At 35.8% G+C, this 19,706-nt stretch overlaps 5 protein-coding genes across 7 annotated transcripts; 4 read left to right on the top strand and 1 right to left on the bottom strand.

The window, feature by feature from the left end:
• Positions 1–1,046: 1,046 nt before the first annotated feature.
• Positions 1,047–3,060, bottom strand: LOC107940714 (DNA-directed RNA polymerase I subunit RPA12). The gene is made up of 6 exons (XM_016874157.2): positions 2,809–3,060; positions 2,378–2,514; positions 2,255–2,295; positions 1,753–1,818; positions 1,611–1,670; positions 1,047–1,503 (listed from the first exon to the last, which is right to left on the bottom strand). Exons 2-6 carry the CDS (start codon positions 2,493–2,495, stop codon positions 1,429–1,431), a joined length of 360 nt encoding a protein of 119 aa, XP_016729646.1. The 5' UTR covers positions 2,496–2,514; positions 2,809–3,060; the 3' UTR covers positions 1,047–1,428.
• A 670-nt stretch (positions 3,061–3,730) lies between these two features.
• Positions 3,731–8,827, top strand: LOC107940702 (ABC transporter B family member 13). 2 transcript variants are annotated; one of them, XM_016874143.2, is made up of 10 exons: positions 3,731–4,376; positions 4,478–4,532; positions 4,626–4,801; positions 4,907–5,107; positions 5,228–5,487; positions 5,584–5,897; positions 5,965–6,188; positions 6,282–7,071; positions 7,186–7,427; positions 7,528–8,827. In XM_016874143.2, exons 1-10 carry the CDS (start codon positions 4,110–4,112, stop codon positions 8,725–8,727), a joined length of 3,729 nt encoding a protein of 1,242 aa, XP_016729632.1. In that variant the 5' UTR covers positions 3,731–4,109; the 3' UTR covers positions 8,728–8,827. The 2 variants fall into 2 exon arrangements, with proteins under 2 accessions (XP_016729632.1, XP_040951407.1); XM_041095473.1 differs by having other exon boundaries at positions 3,895–4,376; positions 4,907–5,487.
• A 1,645-nt stretch (positions 8,828–10,472) lies between these two features.
• Positions 10,473–12,440, top strand: LOC107940727 (rac-like GTP-binding protein 5). Of its 2 annotated transcripts, none has more exons than XR_005915207.1 (7): positions 10,473–10,966; positions 11,245–11,332; positions 11,427–11,536; positions 11,646–11,709; positions 11,821–11,885; positions 11,954–12,045; positions 12,133–12,349. XR_005915207.1 is itself a non-coding variant. In XM_016874173.2 (7 exons), the coding sequence occupies exons 1-7, from the start codon at positions 10,868–10,870 to the stop codon at positions 12,229–12,231; spliced, it is 591 nt and encodes a 196-aa protein (XP_016729662.1). In that variant the 5' UTR covers positions 10,473–10,867; the 3' UTR covers positions 12,232–12,440. The 2 variants fall into 2 exon arrangements, 1 of the variants encoding a protein (XP_016729662.1); XM_016874173.2 differs by having other exon boundaries at positions 11,980–12,045; positions 12,133–12,440.
• Positions 12,441–13,386: 946 nt separating this feature from the next.
• LOC107940728 (uncharacterized) lies at positions 13,387–14,945 on the top strand. Its single transcript, XM_016874175.2, has one exon. The coding sequence runs from the start codon at positions 13,945–13,947 to the stop codon at positions 14,284–14,286; it is 342 nt and encodes a 113-aa protein (XP_016729664.1). The 5' UTR covers positions 13,387–13,944; the 3' UTR covers positions 14,287–14,945.
• A 3,026-nt stretch (positions 14,946–17,971) lies between these two features.
• On the top strand, positions 17,972–19,488 carry LOC121218731 (probable BOI-related E3 ubiquitin-protein ligase 2). The gene is made up of 2 exons (XM_041096428.1): positions 17,972–18,763; positions 18,861–19,488. The coding sequence occupies exons 1-2, from the start codon at positions 18,452–18,454 to the stop codon at positions 19,374–19,376; spliced, it is 828 nt and encodes a 275-aa protein (XP_040952362.1). The 5' UTR covers positions 17,972–18,451; the 3' UTR covers positions 19,377–19,488.
• Positions 19,489–19,706: the final 218 nt, after the last annotated feature.

Here is a 19,706-nt window from a genome sequence, read left to right as displayed (position 1 = left end):
TATTTTAATTCGCATATTCGTGATGTTTAAAGCTATTTCATGAAAAAAAAATTAAACTATAAAAGAAAATGAAAATGAAAGCTTCCAATTGGCACAAGCATTGTAAACAATGAAAGCCATACATAAGCGTTGGTTTAAGTAAAAAAATTTGAAAAATTCAATAACCATTTTATAATCTTTTAAAATTGAGTGACCAAAACAAAACTTAGTAACCTTGGCTGTAATTTACCCTTAAAAAATGCTATATAAAAAAAATGTTTTTAAATTTTAGTTTTTTACGAAAATAAATAAAATATAGGAAAAAACAACAATTCGGGAATTGCCGTTAAAAGTATGGGCTTCATATGAGGAATGATGAATTTTCCTCATTTGTTTGTCCTACAACTATTTTTCTAAAGATGATATAGCATCTGCAGCTGCTGCTGCATAGTGGGTCAATACTTGTCTAAAAGCAACACATGATATTGGGGTTGACAGACACTTGACAAGATTGGTCAAAAGTGGGAAAAGGATAAGAACCCAAAAGATTTGAGGTAATAACCCTACAACTGTGTGTTGAAATGAGCATTGAGTGCTGCTTACGTGCTGTCATTCATCCCCCCACTCACTGGGTCCTCACTTTTACAACCCCTTCTTATAATCTAAACAACAAAATGTACAACTAACCATTTCATTCCCAATGAAAAACTAGAATGATAACACAACTTGACCACATACTATTGATCTTTTTTTATATATAATAATGAAAACGGAACATCAGCTTTTGTGGTGCCATTAGCTATGCATATAATCTTAGTAGGCCACTAAATTTTATTGGTGCAGACCATTAAGCAACTCAAAACCAACCATCTATACAAGGAAAGCAAGCTTTACATAAAAACAAGGGAAAAGGGATCTGTCTATGCTAGAGAATGAAGATAATTTTGGTGCCGGACACTTCCTGATCATGAAGAAAAACTCAACACATGTAGCTTTTTTTTATTATAAATATTTTATAAAAATCGTTAGACCAGAAGCAAAAGCAGGAGAAAAGGATACGCGATAAATTGGAACTTGCAAAACAAACTAATTAAAATAAGCCCCCAATCAAGCCAGATAGCTAGTATACATGGAAATTTGATTCTCGAGTAGTACTACTCTTTCAACGTCCAAAACCAACCTCTCATCTCTCAAGTCCAGGTCAGGTAAATAAGTACCAAGCTATTCTATTTCTATGAACCATACCATTATTACAGATCCCTATATCAAAATTGCCTAAGGGATTTAATAGCAAAACTTACCAACGTATTCTACACATCTCCAATAGAACAAAATTTTGTTTAATGAGGTGATATTTCCAATAGAAGATAAGGTCATCTCTTAACCTTCATGGCTTCATCTGCTCTTCTTGGCGATCCCTTGCAGCTTTAGAAAGTTGATGAGAGAGACTCAATTTTCGGTATCCCTTGCTTTACACTTCGGGCATACAAGGAATACAGTCTGCCCTTCATCTGCTGATCTCATCTGTATAGGAAAAGAGAAAGAGACAGAGAGAAAATAATATAAGTTAAATGAGGAGGGATTGATTATTCATAAAAAAGAAACTTGTTTTTATCGAGATGTTGTTTTACTTGTCGGGTAGTGTACTCAAGCTCTGCGTTTCCACAGGATTTACAAGTCTGCTTGATCAACTGCACATGATAATTAATACCCAAAATGGTGAGCAGCAGATTTAAGGATTGTCTCTATCTTTAACTTAATAAAAGTAATTACCGCAGCTGATTCTTTTGTCGTCATCTCTTCCGCAGCATGTGAGATGCCAAGGTCTCTCCGAATATCCTGCAAAATGTAAAGCAAATGGAGTAAAATAATGCAGCATCAAGAACACGAAAAGAGGTGAGAGGGCAGAGCAAGAATACAGCCATCAGCATGCAAGTTCAACATTCTTTACATATATGTATGGGTGTTGTGACTTCTACTAAGAATTATACGAAAGAACAATAGGAAAAACCAACCAACATGACCAACTTATTACGTGCTTTCTTGTATACTACAGTCTATAGCCAATTGGGACATCTCAATATATGAAGGATTAGCAGCAGAATCGCTCTTTACTTAGAACAGGGTGCCCGCTCATATAAACAAAGAAAACAATATCTCAGTTCATTTGTAATCTCTCACTCTCTATGATATCAAAACCAACATAACCAACATATGCAATCATCATATAACTAGTAGCTTGCACAAATAGAAGGTAACAAAGGTCAAGGCGAACCTCAACAGTGAGTGTGTAGCCGATTTCTCGTCCCACAATACCTAATAGATAAGGATAACAACTTTAGTAAAGCAGCCAATGAATAAGATAAACAAAAACGATAGTACTAAATAAAGTGGATACCTTTAGCACTAGTTTTAGATCTACACAAAGAGCATTCAGCAATCTTAGGTGAAACCAAAGACAGCATCGTACCACACAAGTTACAGAACATGAAGTCTCGTGCTTGAGAATACGCCATGAATCTTTCCTTTAAAGAACTATTGAAATGGGAATTTTATAAGATCCACAAGAAACTGAAACTAGTAAACTTTTTTTTTTTGGTGTGTGTGTGTGTGTGAGTGAATTATAGCATTAAACTAGGAAAAATTGAACCAATAAAGCTACAAAAAATAGTTCTCTGAGAAATTACTACAAACACTAATCACCTAATTGAAGATTTCCTCTTTTTTACTGAAAATGTTGTTTGATAATAGCATAAAATTCATGATATACGAAAAGAAGAAAAATCCCAAAAATTTAATAATTGAAACATATGAAGTTAGAGCAGCTACCTCAATAGAAAGAAACAATCTCTTATTTGTATTTATTTTTAAGGATTCAGCTCCCGCCAATAAATAACAAACCCTTGTTTCTGGTAAGAGTTTCAGAAAATTATTGTTATATGTAAAACCCTAGAAGAAGCGGGAAGGAGAAGATGAGTTAGCGCTTAGTTTTAGCGTCAATGCAAGCCCATTTTACATATGCCTCAATTTTAACTTTTTAACAATTTGGGCCCAGGCTCACCGATAAACTGTGTTTTACTTAAGCTAAGTTTTTAAATTCAAGTTTCAATTAAATAGTAGAACCGATCAAATTCAAGGTAGAAAGAATGTGTTGAATTTTATTATAATTTAATTTAATGGCCGAAAGAGAAATCTAGCTTAACATAATGTTCAAAAGGATAATGACATAGAACATATCTTTATAGGCCTTGTAAGAACTTTTGGTAGACCTGTAGTGAAAACCAAATTTTGTAGTAACTAAATATTAAAAATACTATACTATGGACAACTAAAAAATGTATAAATTAATTTTTGTAAATTAGATCAACAAGAGTCTCCATGTTACTTTTACCTTTATAATTCTATTGTATTTATTAAGATATAATCCAAAGAAAGAGGCAATGTCAACCATCACATTTCTAAATTGAGTTTTTTTGGGTTAATTGTACCAGACTACAGAAATTATGGTACAATTGCTAAATTGATCGTATTTTTTTAAAATATTCTAATTAAATATTCAAAGCATCAGTATAATATGAATCAAACCCTTTGGTTAATTTTGACATCAGCTTCCAAATCTAGCAGTGGTTCTATCATCACATGGCCAAGTGGACCTTACTCCTTTTTAACTCTCTCACCGCCATGGTCGATAGGGCCCCGAGAAGTAAATGCCTCCAATTGGCATACTGCATTGTTTGAAAAAAAAAAAAACAAGGGTCCACATTAAAAAGAAAAGATGGTCTTTAAGGGAATGATCGTGGATCATGAAACAACTAAACCGGCTTGGGGTTTCTTGGTTTAATTGAATGGAAAATGACTGCAATTTGACTGATGTTTTATGTGTATCATTAAGAAGCAGCACTGATTAATACTTCAATTGCAGAGTTAATATGGCCGAGTTGTTGGTTGGCCAACTATGTTAACTTTACATTTAAGGAAACCGGGAAAGCACTTGCCTAGCCAGCCTCTCATCAACATTCAACACCAGCACAAGAACTTCATGATGCAATCCCTTTTTTGCTGCTGCGTTTCCTTTCATCATCTCTCTTAGTCACTGCCAAAACATTTCTGGGTGTTTTTTCACTGTAAAAATGGAAGAAATAGAGCTGAGTCACCACCAGGAATCGGTTCCGAAACCGGAGCAATCGTCGGATTTGACAAGAAGGAAACCTGTTTCATTCCTCGGTCTTTTTTCAGCTGCTGATAAATTAGATTGTGCCTTGATGGTTTTTGGGAGTTTAGGGGCGTGCATACATGGGGCTGCTCTTCCAGTGTTCTTTGTTATGTTTGGTCGCATGATAGATTCTTTAGGGCATTTGTCTTCGGATCCTCACAAGCTGTCTGCACAGGTTTCTGAGGTACTTCTCCATGACTGCTTATTGGTTTAAACTTTAAGAGTAAATGTAAGTCAATACATGGTTTTGCTTAATGCTCGACACTTCTTTTATCCCCTTTGCAGCATGCTATTTACTTGGTCTACCTCGGCCTCGCCGTTTTCGCATCGGCATGGATAGGTGTGTTTCATGTTTCCTATCCTGAAAAATTCATACCAGTGCTTCAGTTTGCCTACTGCTAATAACACCCTTGTTGATTTCTATATCTTTCAGGTGTTGCATTCTGGATGCAAACCGGGGAGAGACAGACGGCTCGTTTGCGACTGAAATACCTTCAGTCGGTCTTAAGAAAAGATATAAGCTTCTTTGACACTGAAGCTAGAGCTTCTAACATAATTTTTCATATCTCAAGTGATGCAATCCTTGTCCAGGATGCCATAGGTGACAAGGTATTTTTACTAAAAACGGGAACATAAAGATTAGCATAATGTTCAAAACTTTGGTATATGATATTTCCTTAATACTAAATATTTCTCTGATGTATCTTGGTGCAGACAGGCCATGCTTTCCGTTACCTTTCTCAATTTATCGTTGGTTTCGCCATTGGGTTTACATCTGTATGGCAGCTTACACTACTCACCTTAGCTGTAGTTCCACTGATAGCCATTGCAGGCGGAGCTTATACTATAATTATGTCAACTCTATCCGAAAAAGGCGAGGCTGCTTATACCGAAGCTGGGAAGATTGCCGAAGAGGTAAATTGCATACACCTTATATATGAAACACACAATTCCAAGGTTCAAGAAACACCATGCTGTTTTAGTTTTGGAATGATATTGCTCTATGGGGTAGATTTTTCTTTCCTTTTGGTACAGGTTATTTCGCAGATTCGTACAGTATACGCATTTGTAGGAGAGGAAAGAGCAGTTAAAGCATACTCTAGTTCACTTAAAAATGCTCTTAAAATGGGGAAGAGAAGTGGACTTGCAAAGGGGGTAGGTGTTGGATTTACATATGGTCTGCTGTTCTGTGCATGGGCCTTTCTTCTTTGGTATGCCGGCATACTCGTCAGACACAGTAAAACAAACGGAGGGAAAGCGTTTACAACGATTATCAATGTCATTTTCAGTGGATTGTAAGTATAATCTGCATATGGTTAACAACTTTTCAGGGAGTTTATCTCTCGTTAATTGAATTTTATGATAAAAAAACAGCTGTTTTGCTTTTGTAGTGCTTTAGGCCAAGCAGCACCAAACCTTGCTGCCATTGCTAAAGGCCGGGCAGCTGCTGCCAATATCTTCAGCATGATAGATACTGACTCAAAGCCTTCAGGACAGACAGATGGTGAAACTATTTTACCAGAAGTAGTTGGAAAAATCGAGTTCCGTGAGGTCTGTTTTGCTTATCCGTCTCGGCCTGGCACGGTGTTTGAGAAATTAAGTTTCTCAATAGATGCTGGGAAGACGTTTGCAGTTGTTGGTCCTAGTGGTTCAGGAAAGAGTACCATCATTTCCATGGTTCAACGTTTCTATGATCCCACTTCAGGTAAGTTAGAGACTGAGTTACAGTATAGTTTTACTTTCTCTTGGCTGATACACCGGCATTTCACCAGGTTCTATATTATTGGATGGATATGATCTTAAGAATCTGCAGCTAAAATGGTTGAGAGAACAAATGGGATTGGTCGGTCAAGAACCAGCACTGTTCGACACGACAATAGCCGATAACATCCTACTTGGTAAAGAAGATGCAGATATGGAGCAAGTTATATTAGCTGCCAAAGCTGCTAATGCACATTCTTTCATTGAAGAACTACCTAATAGTTATAATACACAGGTATCTTCTCCTTAGTATCCAACTTCATTCTTTATTTCTACTGATCTGTGGACGATCCTCGAAACTGATGCTTTGAAATGTTGTTGAATATAGGTTGGAGAAGGAGGAACTCAGCTTTCTGGAGGTCAAAAACAAAGAATTGCTATAGCAAGAGCAGTGCTGAGGAACCCCAAGATACTGCTTCTTGACGAGGCTACAAGTGCTCTTGATGCAGAATCTGAACTCATAGTTCAACAGGCACTAGATAAGATAGTGTCAAGTCGATCAACGATCATTGTGGCGCATCGATTATCCACTATTCGAGATGTTGACACTATCATCGTTTTGAAGAATGGACAGGTTGTTGAGAGTGGGAGCCACATGGATTTGATGTCTAAGAAAGGAGAATATGCGGCTTTGGTTAGCTTGCAAATATCAGAAAACACTGAAATTTCGAGCTCTATATGTCATTCCGATGTTTCCGAAAGTTCTAGCTTTCGACAACCTCAAGACAGTCAAAATCTGGGGCAGGATTCGAGACCAATTACAGCAATAGAATTGGAGCAAAGTTGTCAAAACTCATCTCAGCAAAGTTCTGCTTCTAATCCATCAATATGGGAACTACTTAAATTAAATGCACCGGAATGGCCATATGCGCTACTTGGCTCGGTTGGTGCAATTCTGGCCGGCATGGAAGCTCCGCTATTTGCCTTCGGAATCACGCATGTCTTGACTGCATTTTACTCTCCTGATGATATTCATATCAAGGAAGAGGTTAAAAGAGTGGCTCTTATATTTGTTGGTCTGGCTATTCTTACCATTCCTATATATATGTTGCAACACTACTTCTATACCTTAATGGGGGAGAACCTTACAGCTCGTGTCCGTTTATCGATGTTCTCAGGTACTTCCATACTTTTCATTGATGGAACATTCATCACATTGCAAATCCTCTGAACTACGAAATTTTATTCCGACTTTGCACTGTAAACTAACGTACATTTCACTTCATATCTAGCTATCCTTTCCAATGAGGTTGGTTGGTTTGATTTGGATGAGAACAATACTGGCTCATTGACAGCAGCTTTAGCTGCAGATGCAACCCTCGTGCGAAGTGCTTTAGCTGATCGGCTATCCACAATCGTGCAGAACGTAGCACTTACCGTGACAGCATTTGTAATAGCATTTGCTTTAAGCTGGCGTATCGCATCTGTTATCATTGCCTCCTTTCCTTTACTCATAGGTGCATCCATAACTGAGGTAAGGCTTAGAAACCACTTGCTTTGGTTATGTCAGCAATGAATGACACTGCAGGCCTTCAATTCCAATTCTTTTATTCGTTTTTCTTTCGAAATTGCAGCAACTGTTTCTTAAGGGGTTCGGAGGGAATTACAGCCATACGTACTCTAGAGCAACTGCTGTGGCACGTGAAGCAATTGTTAACATTCGTATTGTGGCTGCATTTGGTGTTGAAGACCGGATTTCGATCAAGTTTGCCTCTGAATTAAACCAACCGAAAAAGCAAGCATGCTTACGAGGTCATATATCGGGTTTTGGATACGGCGTATCACAGCTCTTTGCATTCTGTTCCTACGCACTTGGCCTTTGGTATGCATCGGTGCTAATCAAGCAAAACAAATCTAACTTCGGAGATGTCATGAAGTCCTTCATGGTTTTGATAATCACAGCACTGGCAGTAGCAGAAACACTAGCTCTCACACCAGATCTCGTTAAAGGGTCGCAAGCACTTGGGTCCGTTTTCGGTATTCTTCATAGGAAAACATCAATAGAGCCAAATGATTCCACATCAAACGTAGTAACCGAGATCAAAGGTGACATAGAGTTCAGAAATGTTAGTTTCAAGTACCCAATGAGACCTGATGTAACCATTTTTGACAAGTTAAACCTGAAAACTTCAGCTGGAAAAAGTCTAGCCGTAGTTGGACAAAGCGGGTCAGGGAAAAGCACAGTGATTGCATTGATTATGCGGTTTTACGACCCCGTTTCCGGGGCAGTTGTGATCGATGGCTACAATATTAAGACACTAAACTTAAGGTCTCTAAGGCTAAGAATGAGTTTAGTCCAGCAAGAGCCTGCACTGTTCTCAACCACAATATACGAAAACATCAAGTATGGCAAAGAGGATGCATCAGAGATTGAGATAATGAAAGCAGCAAGAGCAGCTCATGCTCATCGATTCATTAGCCGAATGCCTGAAGGGTACCAAACCCACGTCGGCAATCGAGGTGTCCAGTTATCGGGTGGCCAAAAGCAGAGAGTGGCAATTGCTAGAGCAATACTAAGGAACCCTTCCATTCTTCTCCTAGATGAAGCCACAAGTGCATTGGACTCGGAATCTGAGAAACTAGTTCAAGAAGCTCTGGATAATCTCATGGAAGGTCGTACCACAATCATAGTAGCGCATCGGTTATCGACTATACGTAATTCGGACAGCATTGCGGTGTTGGAACAAGGGAAGGTACTTGAAATTGGCAGCCATGAACAACTGACGAAGAAACCAGGCAGTGTTTATAAACAGTTGGTCAGTTTACAACAGTAAAGGAACATCCATGAAAAAAAAACCAAGTTTAGCATTAAAACCACAAGCAAATTATATTACTCTATGTTGAAACTGCAGAAAGATGAACTTTTTTCTTAAATGTTTCTCTTTAAAACATGATTATAGTAACACCATTTCTTGATAATAAGGAATTGCTAATGCAACAGATCAAAAGCGTTTGTTTACTGTTGTTGATCGAAAATTTTGAATTTATTACCCACAAATTCAGTGATTCAAAATTTAAACACAAAAGCGGACTACATTGATTTGAAATTAAAAGCAAGTAGAGAGGAATGGTGGCTCCTTTGATTTCAAATTAAGGAATCTTAACTTTTGTGGGGGACTGTGACTCTTTAGCCTTTCGGCCTTGCATTTGCTTTTTTGAACTACCGCTTTATTCAAATTTAAATAATCTTATTTTTCTAAAAACATCCCTATACTTTTTATAAATTTAAAATTTAGTCTCTGTGTGTTTTTTTTTAGAAATTTAGTCTTTCTATCTTTCAGATTTTAAAATTCATGTTCAACTTTAATACTGTTAAAATTATTTTGCTAAATTCAGATTCATTATAATATCATCTTTTTTAGTTACACTATTATCAAGTGAGTATTTTTTTATTATTTCAAAGTATCAAAACAACAAATTTAATAATATTTGAAATATAAAAAATAAATACTAAATTCCAAAAAATAATAGTATTTAATGCATTTGTTTTAACAGCTTATAACCATGCATTAGAATTTTCTTTACTTCAAATTATCGCATTTAATAGGACAACCTTACTGTAAATAGAATATTAATTAATATAAATAAATATGCGAAAAACTGAAAACCATAGATTTTCTTTTACGTAAAAGAGCAAATGAAAGGATATGATGACATCTTGGGAATAATTATCTTATCATGCTAACAAGTACACTTAGATTAACTTCAGCAAATAAAAATGGTTAGCTGATAGATTTTGTACTTTTTATATTTTGGTTAATTTCACCAATAGTCCTCAAACTATTGGCTAGATTTTAAATTGATTTTTAAACTTTAAAAAGGATTTAATCAAATAAAATATAATATTATATTAAGCAGGCCATTCCGTCAACCTTGTTGATAGTTTAGATATTAAATATTAGTTTCAACCTAACATAAAACGTATTTAAAATATGTAACTTAATTTGCTTGACCCGTTTCTATTTAACATATTAAAAAATAAGATAAATTATATCTAATATCATTAAACTATTAGTAAGTTTACGTTTTAGTCACTCAAATTTAAAAAGTTATAAAATGATCAATGAACTATTTGAAAATTTTCATTTAAGTCAACGAAGTATTCAAAAGTTTTTATTTAAGTCGCTAAGCTGTTAAGTTTATTTTTAAAGTCCGGCTAGCAAGCTCCAAACAGTGATTCAAAAATTGATATGGTGGATCGTACCTGAGTAAAAGAACATACCTTACATCTAAATTGATCTGACAATTAGTGTTGAAGTTTGTAGATTCATCACTTCATGAAAAAATTGAATTTTAGAAGAAAAGGGGAATTGGAAGCTTTCGACTGGTAATATGAACAGAATAGGCCAACGACTTTAACAACCCAAAGATGTAAATGAAAATTTTTAATAGTTCAATGACCATATAACCAAAATATAAACTTAATAATAGTTTAATAATATTTGGTGTAGTTTTCCATAATTTTTAAAAATCATAATCTAGTGTATAAATAATGAATGTTATTATGGGGTAATGATGATAAAGGAGTTTGTATGGAGGGGTAAGCTGTCGAGAGTTTGTTATAGGTCAGCTTTTACTTCAACTGCACATGTGATTCGTGATTTTTTTTTCCTTCTTCTCTGTTCTCTTTCTTTTCCCTCATTTTTCCCGGTTCTTCGCTTTTTCCTTTCTCTTCACTCACTGCCACTTTCCTGTCAATCTTCCCCCTTTAGGGTTTGCTTCGCGAAGAAAAATGATGATCTCATTCTTCCTTCAACAAACAACTTTAGCGTGAAGCAAATCTGACCAAGAAAATCCCCAGATTGTTAGTGAAAAACCAAAAAGAAAAAAGAATTTCAAGATTTGTAGAAGAAAAGGAGAAAAAGACTCGAGCTATAGGAACGATTGAGTATATTAGTGCGGCGGCGAAGGAAAATGAGCGCCTCCAGATTCATAAAGTGTGTTACTGTCGGCGATGGTGCTGTCGGCAAAACTTGCTTGCTTATTTCCTACACCAGCAACACTTTCCCTACGGTGAGTCTCTTTTTCGCCCTCTTTTTATTTTTAATTTTCGAAATTATCTGATCTTTCTTGCATGATCGTATGTGTTATTAGCATTTTCTTGTTTTCTTGTGTAATTTGAGAGAAAAATTGGTTGAAATTGTCGATGTTCGAGTGAGCTTCAGTTACTTGAAAATTTGTTTCATTGTTATTGAAACCAAGAATGGGGCTTTATGCTCTCTGTTAGTGGTTAGGTTGTCTTGGACACTGATTTTCTTCATTATTAACAGTTTGTGTTTAAATGGTAACAGGATTATGTCCCTACTGTTTTCGACAATTTCAGTGCAAATGTTGTTGTGGATGGCAGCACTGTCAACTTGGGTTTATGGGATACTGCTGGTAAATTTTGAAATAGCTTCTTCAATTTCTCTTGTTTTAGTAAGCCTTCTATTTCTTTCTTGTTTTTTGGTTTGAAATCATTACCATGGAACAGGTCAAGAGGATTACAATAGATTGAGACCATTAAGCTATCGTGGGGCCGATGTCTTTATTCTTGCATTTTCCCTCATCAGCAAGGCTAGTTACGAAAATGTTACAAAGAAGGTTTAACCATTGGATATCTTCTCTTTTGAGATAATGGTTTTGTCAGTATAAGATGTCTCCAACGCAATATGCATTCTGATTCATGTTTTTTTCTTGCTATTGATTTCAGTGGATTCCTGAATTAAAGCATTATGCACCTGGTGTTCCGATAGTTCTTGTTGGAACTAAGCTTGGTAAGATTCTTACTCCCTGTGTCTTGGTGTTGTTGTATATGTTTGAAGTGTTTGTAGAATCCTTTCCATTTTCTTAAATGTTGTCATGTTTACAACTCTTTCCTGCTGCAGATCTCCGGGATGATCAGCAATTCTTTGTAGACCATCCTGGTGCAGTGCCCATTTCTACAGCTCAGGTAAATGTCAACATCATGTTATCAATTCCATTTTTGTTCTTTTCAATAATAATATATTTCACGAATAGGGGTCTTGCTTTGCATCTTTGTGAAGGGTGAAGAATTAAGGAAACAGGTAGGGTCTTCTGCCTACATCGAGTGTAGTTCAAAAACACAGCAGGTTCGTAGAATTCATGTACTTTGGCAAAAATATATTGCTGAGGTCGATTTTGTCTAAATGGGGTCTTGTGTGTTGGCTTGACTTCAGAATGTGAAGGCAGTTTTTGATTCAGCTATTAAGGTAGTGCTTCAGCCTCCGAAGAAAAGCAAGAAGAAAAAGGCACATGGTGGTTGCTCAATATTGTGATGGGTGGAAGATTCAAGTCCGACAAAGATGGATCAACCTGCCAGCTTCTTGCTGCTTGTATCCCTGTCGATGTCACCTTTTAAAATTGTAGGAAGCAGCAAGCCATGATTGTATAGTGTCTGCTGACATTCTGGGGGTTTCTGTGAAAGATTCAAGTGGTTTGTTTCTGTGTTTTTACTTATTATCAATCAATCTATAGTTGATGACAAGCATTCCTTCCCTGTTAACATGCACATGCCTTTTCTGCTTTTCATGTTTAAGCTTCACGCATGCATTAACATTTATGCAATTTGTATTTATTGTTTGATGCCACCGATCAATCGTGGAACTTAATTCAAATGATGTCATATTGTTATTATTGAACCGTATGTGGTCATATCCTATAATCATTGCCCCTTTTTATCACCCATACTATTAGATGCCCCTTAGGCCTTAACCCAAGGTGGGGAAGAAGTCGTTGTTAGTGTGATAGTTTACTGACTGACCGCAAAGAAAGTTGTAGGATCACGCCATTTGGCACACTCTGAAACAAGTAGATGATAAGTGGAATTTGGTAAGCAGCTGCATGAATCATGATGCAACAACAACCGCAGCTCGCTTCAAAGTCTTCCACCAAGTATTGTCTTTTTCTTTGGTTCTTATAATCACAAATGTCCACCCATCTGCCCCTTTTTCCAGGTTAATTTCTTCATTTTTGTTTTGGGCGCAACTAAAATTAAAGAAAGAAAGGCAGCCAGTCAATGTTCACAATTACCACATATCTTCCGACTCCAATTATTTAAATAGTCTTCCCTTTTCTTTTTCCTTTTCGTCATCTTTACTCAATGTTCCTTTTGGATTGGTAATGGTATCATGAATGCTTTAGTATTAAATTAATTACCTTTATTTGGGTAAGGCATGTCTTTTTTTTTAAGATATGCTTGCTTCATCCTTTTTATGCAAAAAAGCAAAATTTGTCAAATATATACTGTAAACAAATCGAAAAAGAAAAGAAAAAGTGTGGTTTTGGTATGCCATTAATATATTGTAAACGCAAAGAATTGTAATTTGCAAACGAAAAATACAAGAGTTGGAAAAACCCGTACGCTCGAAAGCACCGTGAGCCACCGAACCCCACACCATTCAAGTTGGACGTTTTGAAAAAGTTAATAAATAAAAAAAAAGAGAGTCTAAATCCATTTAATTAAGAAGAAAGTTAAGACAAAAGTGTCATACATTAATGAATGAATGGATCGTGAGAGTGAGACCCCTTCAACTTCGAGGAAAAAGGTAATTTGCTCAAACGTGGCCAATTCACGACCTCCATGAGGATGACCTATTCCCCTCCTATCCTATGTGTTTCCGCGTGATATATTGAAAATGTTGCCCATTTCATTTATTAATCATCAAACATATAATACATACGCTTCGAAATAAAGGGATTTACCATACCGTCACCAAAACCAACGTTATACATACAACAATACAATATCTAAAACTAAATTGTAAAAACGTGGCGTTACGTTATTGGAAGAAAATATAAAATCGGCGGGTGTAGGACAAGTACTTCCACACCATCCTCCATTTTCCTTTTTTTCAATCAATACCCTTTTTTATATTAATTGAAAGCCCGAGCCCGACATTCCCGAGACGACTCATTTAACTCGTTAGAAAGATCCTCTCCACTAGGAACTAGTTATAGTCTTCTCTCTTCCACCAGATTCTTTTTGGATCATGGCGATATCGGATGTGGTGGTTGGGAATTTGCTGATCATATACGTGGCGGTTATAGCGGGGATAAAGGCGTACGGTTTAGTGTGTGGGAGGAACTTCGGTGGTTGGTTTGTGTTGATGGCGTCGACTACGGTGGTGGGTCTGATCTTGGTCGGGGCTTTGACGTGGGACGTCAGTCGTAAAGCCACGCAAGCAATTTCCGGTGAGGATCAAGATGCTGGTTCCCTTCAAGTTCACGAGATGTGTAAAGGTGGTATTTGCTGGCACGGCGTGGCTGTCCGGTTCCCTGCTTCTCAACTCCGGTTCAGCCTCCCTCAACAAATTCCATACGGTTCTTTGTAAAAAGAAGAAGAAAACTTTGGGAATTTCAGGTTTAAAGCTGTAAGATATAAGATTAGCTTTGGGTTTGGGTTTGGCCGAAAACAAAACCCCATGAGGTCTTTTCCTTTTCTCCTTAATTTTGATTGCGAGGAATAAAAGAGCGTGTATAAGGTTATATATATAGAAGAAATGAAAATGAAGATGCTTTAATTTGTGAATAAATAATTGTCCATGGGTTTTGGTTTACCAACCAAATGAAGCTTGTTTTCGTTTGTTTCCAAGTGGTTTTACATAGTTTAATTGTTTAGTTTTGGTAACAATGGTTGTCTACCGACAAGCAGAACAGCATATTTGATATTAAGGAGGAAGTACAGAAGAGGATTGTTGCTATTGCAGTGGAAGTTAACGTGTCGGTAGTAGTATGTATGTGTGTCGGAAACTATACATAGAGTTCAGGAAAACAAGGAATAAGAAGAGTACTGACTCATTGTTATGTTCTTACAAATCTAAACAGTTGGGTTTGTTTTAGGTAGAGAATAATCTTGAGTTAGACTCTGTTTGTAGGTTTGTCACTTTGTCTGTTTAGAGCAAAGTCTTATTTGTCCGTACTACTTGTTGGCTTTCCTGGGTTTTTTTTAGCAGTACTTGAGAATGAGTTTGCCAAAATATAATGGTGAAAAGCTGCCTGCCTGCAATTTGTGGACTCAAGAGCAATCAATCCCCTTAATCAGCAATTCAGCAAGTGATGTAAATGATGAGACATAATATTAAATGTTGCCTTCATTCTCCCACCCAACCATAAACAAAAGTGTCACTTTAATATAAAATCCTAGACTTAAAACCAATTTGGATGAGGTTTTAAAAAACCTAGCCTTAGCCATAAAGCAATTAAAAGAAATTGTAAGCATTTATTGTGAATTTAAAAATGGGTTGATTTTTGTATATGACATCATTGAGAATGATTTTTAGAAAATATTTAATTATGTTTATTTCATAAAAAATGATTTGTTTAATGGAAGGAAAATAACTTTTAAATTAATGAAAAATAAATTATTTTTCTGGTAAAACAATTTACTTTTTTGAAAAGTACGAAAGAACTCTTTCCGGATGATTTTATTAATTGATTTAATTGCGAAGAAGTGATATTATTGCCAAATTGATGACCTACACCTACAATTCTCAAGACACTTGCTCAAAGGAATTATGGAACTTCTGAAATTTACATGAAATTATTCTAAATTGTTATATAAACATTTTGTTACGTGTTCTTATAACAAGTTTATGTAAACAAACATATGTAAATTTGTTCTTATAACAAGTATATAATAATCTATTTCGTCTAATTAAATTATTTTGAAATTTTTAGATTTAAAGTTATCATGTCTCGAGACACTACATGTTGTGCATTGAGACAAAGTTCTCCGTGTCTCGAGATTAGGTCTGGAGACCAACCCTCCCCTATTTTCTTATTTTTGTTTCGATGCTTGAATGTCTTGAGGTAAGAGGTTTCTGTCTCGAGACTTGAAGCATAACAAAATTAATTTAGCTTCGATGTTCTTCTATTCGAGACAAATGTCACTTGTCTCAAGACCTAAGAACAATTGTAACACCCCTAACCCATATTTGTCATCGGAACAGGGTTACAATGTATTACAAATGGAATAGTAAATCATTCAAATCATACATTAGTACAAACATAATCAAATTGCTTGAACCTTAAGAAACTCAAATACTAACCAAAATACAAAATCAAAATGACATTAATCAGGTCAAAAACACATCAAAACCAACCTAATATGTGCCTAACCAATGTACCCTCATTTGTGCCACAATTATATACAATTTAATCTCAAAATACACATTAATTCAATTCATCAACTCATTCAAGCAATACCAAATCAAAATACCTAACAAAGCTACCACAACCATAACAAATCAAATATATGTAAGCCGCACATACTAGCATAGCAACTATACCTCATTCTCATACCCTTTGCAAATTGGTTATTTGCACAAAATATCATTCATAACATTTACATAAGCCAAACATTAACCAAAATAGCACAAGAGCCTATACATGCCATATACTTCAAATTTAACGTTTCAAAAACTACCAAGATAAACTGGATAGTGTGACTTGAGTGCCGATCCGATCGTCCAACCTTTTGAAAATCTACAATGACATTAAACAACACAAGTAAGCTTAATGAAGCTTAGTAAGTTCGACGAGATAAACAAAAATCTTACCGAACTAACTATAATAAATCAAGTAATAAAAATCATCCATGACAACTCCCTTTCATTCACAATTTCAATCGATAAATACATCCGTATTCAAATCAATACAAAAATAAATAACATGTCTTTCAAATTCATTAAATAAATCACCTTACAGAGATTTTTCCATTCGAAGAACGACTTACGGATAAGAGTACATCGTCAACAGAAGCTCATAAGAACTGGTTCTCTCGAATACGCCAACAGAAGCTTGTAAGAGTTGATCCACCCAATTAACTTATCTAAACATGTTCAAACATTACCAAATTATAACCTTCAATATATTATTACTAGTCCAACCAATATGCACATTCAAACTCACAAAATGAAGCATGATTAACTAGTAATTAAAAGGTAAAATTCAACCAATATAGCATTATAGGTCACTTACCAAAAGTGCTCAAAATAACTTAGGTAATAAGCCAACCAACCTAGGTACATGTCATATGACCTCAAAACATATAAATACATACAGAATAAGATCATATTGGCTTCCAAGCTGAGCTTGAGAGTTGGATGCTTGACCACAAAATTTTTTTAACCTTATTCGAGACTTGGACACGGAAACTCCATACGCTGATTAATGGTTACTCAGTCGTGTTAACATAACTCGAATTCAATATAAACTTAACAAAATACAAGTAACATGAGTAACAGAATAATTCAAGCTAACTGATCTGCTGTAATTTGATGCGTCAAATTAAGCTCTTCAATATACTTGAGGAGCTTATTCTCAAACAATTTAAGAATCTTTTATATGTTTTTGTCGATTTTTAGTTCTAAACAATAACAAATGTTTTTGTTTAATTTTATACCCCTTTGAGACCCAAATTAGCGAAATGACGTTATGGGACCTAACAATATATTTGAATTGGTGTAAAAGGTCGATAATAGTCCGAACTTTAAAAAAATCATTTTTGTAACTAATTTGTTTTTCGATAAATTTTTGTTTATTCTTTTGTTTGGATGTAAAATTAAATATTAAAGTCAAACTTAAATATCAAATTGATATAAAAATGCTTACATACCAAATTGAACATTAAAGGTCAATATAGGTACTAAATGATATATTACCTTTTAAAAATAATAAAATTGTATTTTAATATAAAAATGTCTTGGACTTTTAGTCTTATTGAAAAAGGGAGCCCATATTGGAACCTCATATCATAGATTATGGTCAGCCCAAGCCCTAATCCCCCAAAGAGATATTGCAATTTGCAGTCTGCATGAAACATTTTGTCGTTTGGAACCAACACATATACATAAATGCAAAGGTTGGTAGTGCAATTATGCAATAATGTGGTGTTACAGTTACATACACTTTTTACTTTTTACCTGTAACTAGTAAGATATTTTTTTGAGAAACTGCTAGTGAAAGAATTAATGGAAAATGCTATTATTCAGCCTTTTCCAATGACCAAACTGTCAAAATTTCTCCAATCTCTTACCCTCTTCTCCGCTCCTCTATAACGTTCTGACTCTTTCACGTCCCAATTGAGTGACTTGCTGTCACAAAATCTGCATGTCTACGTCGTCGTTTACCGCCACCTTTCTTCTCTCTCTCATTAATGCTTTCTTTTTGGGTTTTGAAAGACAGAGAGAGAGAGAGAGAGAGAGAGAGAGAGAGAGAGAGACCCCTAAGCATTCACTTAGTCTCTTTGTCCCTCTTCCTTAAGCACGTCTTCACCAAAAACAGTATATATATATTAAAGCTTTTATCGGTTTTCCTGCCTTACTTATAGTTATAACCCATCCACGGATTTCTCATTCATAATGGGCATGGCTTTATTTTCATTCTGATATAAATATATGAAGAAAGCCTTAGCTTTTTTAGCTTTCAAACCAAACCCCATTTTTTTTGCTTCCCTTCTCTGCTTCGTTGTTTGAATTTTTACAATAAGTTATTATTATGGTTGTTCAATCACAGTTGTATCCTGAAAACTTGGGTTTACTACCTTGGCCCATGTGCGCCCTTCAGGATTGGATGCCACCAATCCCTGCACCACCTCAGCCTGTTTTTTGTTTCAGTCTTCAACAACCTTCTCAAAATACGCTTCCTTTTCATATACAAAAAAAGGCTCACAACTTGGCTTCTACTTCTTCTCCATCGTCGTCTTCGTTGTCAATGTGTGATAATTTTCTCTCAATGACACTTTCTCAAGCTTTAGATGCTCAACTTGAGGTGCAAAGGCAGGAACTTGATTGCATTCTTCATTTTCAGGCAAGGGTTCTTTCTTTTAATGTTCTTTTTTTTTATATCAGAAATTGATCACTTTCACTCAAAGTTCCTTGTTTTTTTTTGGTGGGGAAAAACACAGAATGAGAGGCTAAAATCTGTATTACGAGAGCAAAGGAGGCGACAGCTAGGCACGCTACTAAAGACCATGGAATGGAAGGCTTTATATTTGATGAAGCGAAAAGAAGAAGACTTGGCACGAGCAACAAAGAAAACAATGGAGCTCGAAGCTTGCTTGAAGAAAGCCGAAATGGAGAGCGAGTGGTGGGAAAGGCTTGCCAAAGCAAATGAAGCAATGGTTAAGGGTTTAAGCAACACAATGGAACAGGTCAAAGAGGAGCTAATCAGGGTCAGCAATAAAAATACAGCCGAAGATACCGAGTCCCATTGCTGCGGCTCATGCGATCAAAGAGATGATCAACAAGGAGAAAAGAAGAGCAAAAAGGTTGCTTGCAAACACTGCAGGTTTAGGAGCTCGTGCGTTCTGTTCCTACCTTGCAGACACCTTTGCTCGTGCATCTCTTGTGAAGCTTTCCTTGATTCTTGTCCTGTCTGTAAATCTGTAAAGGAGGCTAGCATGAACGTATTTTGGGTTTAACAAGAAAGCTTTTCGGGGTCTAGGTTCAACAGATTTCCTATTATTATTTTTTCTCTGTTGTTTGTCTACTCTAAATGATGATAGTATTGGTTCGGTGAAGAATCTTTTTCAACTCTTACCTTTTCTGGATTAATTACCATTCCCACATTTAGATTGCAGTATTGCACCTTCAAGAAGAATCATAAAAATATTGTTTTTTGATTTCTTTAATGAGGTTCTTTTCTTCACGGAAATGCCAGCTCGATTCAGCGGTAAGCAGTGTACTGTTTTTGTTTCAAACTGCAGAAAATATTTGATAAAACATTTATCGAGGGGAACTTTCCACCGCCA

The sequence above is a fragment of the Gossypium hirsutum genome, chromosome D06 (genome assembly GCF_007990345.1).
Source record: "Gossypium hirsutum isolate 1008001.06 chromosome D06, Gossypium_hirsutum_v2.1, whole genome shotgun sequence".
Taxonomy (NCBI): domain Eukaryota; kingdom Viridiplantae; phylum Streptophyta; class Magnoliopsida; order Malvales; family Malvaceae; genus Gossypium; species Gossypium hirsutum.
Note: the sequence above shows the minus strand (reverse complement) of the source record. Positions and strands in the feature narration are given on the sequence as shown.

Bases quoted from the DNA above. Each gene is read 5' to 3' on its own strand.
- LOC107940714 (XM_016874157.2), bottom strand. From the start codon at position 2,495: ATGGCGTATTCTCAAGCACGAGACTTCATGTTCTGTAACTTGTGTGGT. The intron at 1,671-1,752 runs GTAATTACTTTT...TATCATGTGCAG, and splicing joins CGACAAAAGAATCAGCTGCG to TTGATCAAGCAGACTTGTAA. The intron at 1,504-1,610 runs GTAAAACAACAT...TTTCCTATACAG, and splicing joins TTGAGTACACTACCCGACAA to ATGAGATCAGCAGATGAAGG.
- LOC107940702 (XM_041095473.1), top strand. From the start codon at position 4,110: ATGGAAGAAATAGAGCTGAGTCACCACCAGGAATCGGTTCCGAAACCG. The intron at 4,802-4,906 runs GTATTTTTACTA...ATCTTGGTGCAG, and splicing joins AGGATGCCATAGGTGACAAG to ACAGGCCATGCTTTCCGTTA. The intron at 5,488-5,583 runs GTAAGTATAATC...TTGCTTTTGTAG, and splicing joins AATGTCATTTTCAGTGGATT to TGCTTTAGGCCAAGCAGCAC.
- LOC107940727 (XM_016874173.2), top strand. From the start codon at position 10,868: ATGAGCGCCTCCAGATTCATAAAGTGTGTTACTGTCGGCGATGGTGCT. The intron at 11,333-11,426 runs GTAAATTTTGAA...ACCATGGAACAG, and splicing joins GGGTTTATGGGATACTGCTG to GTCAAGAGGATTACAATAGA. The intron at 11,710-11,820 runs GTAAGATTCTTA...TTCCTGCTGCAG, and splicing joins TCTTGTTGGAACTAAGCTTG to ATCTCCGGGATGATCAGCAA.
- LOC107940728 (XM_016874175.2), top strand. From the start codon at position 13,945: ATGGCGATATCGGATGTGGTGGTTGGGAATTTGCTGATCATATACGTG.
- LOC121218731 (XM_041096428.1), top strand. From the start codon at position 18,452: ATGGTTGTTCAATCACAGTTGTATCCTGAAAACTTGGGTTTACTACCT. The intron at 18,764-18,860 runs GCAAGGGTTCTT...GGAAAAACACAG, and splicing joins ATTGCATTCTTCATTTTCAG to AATGAGAGGCTAAAATCTGT.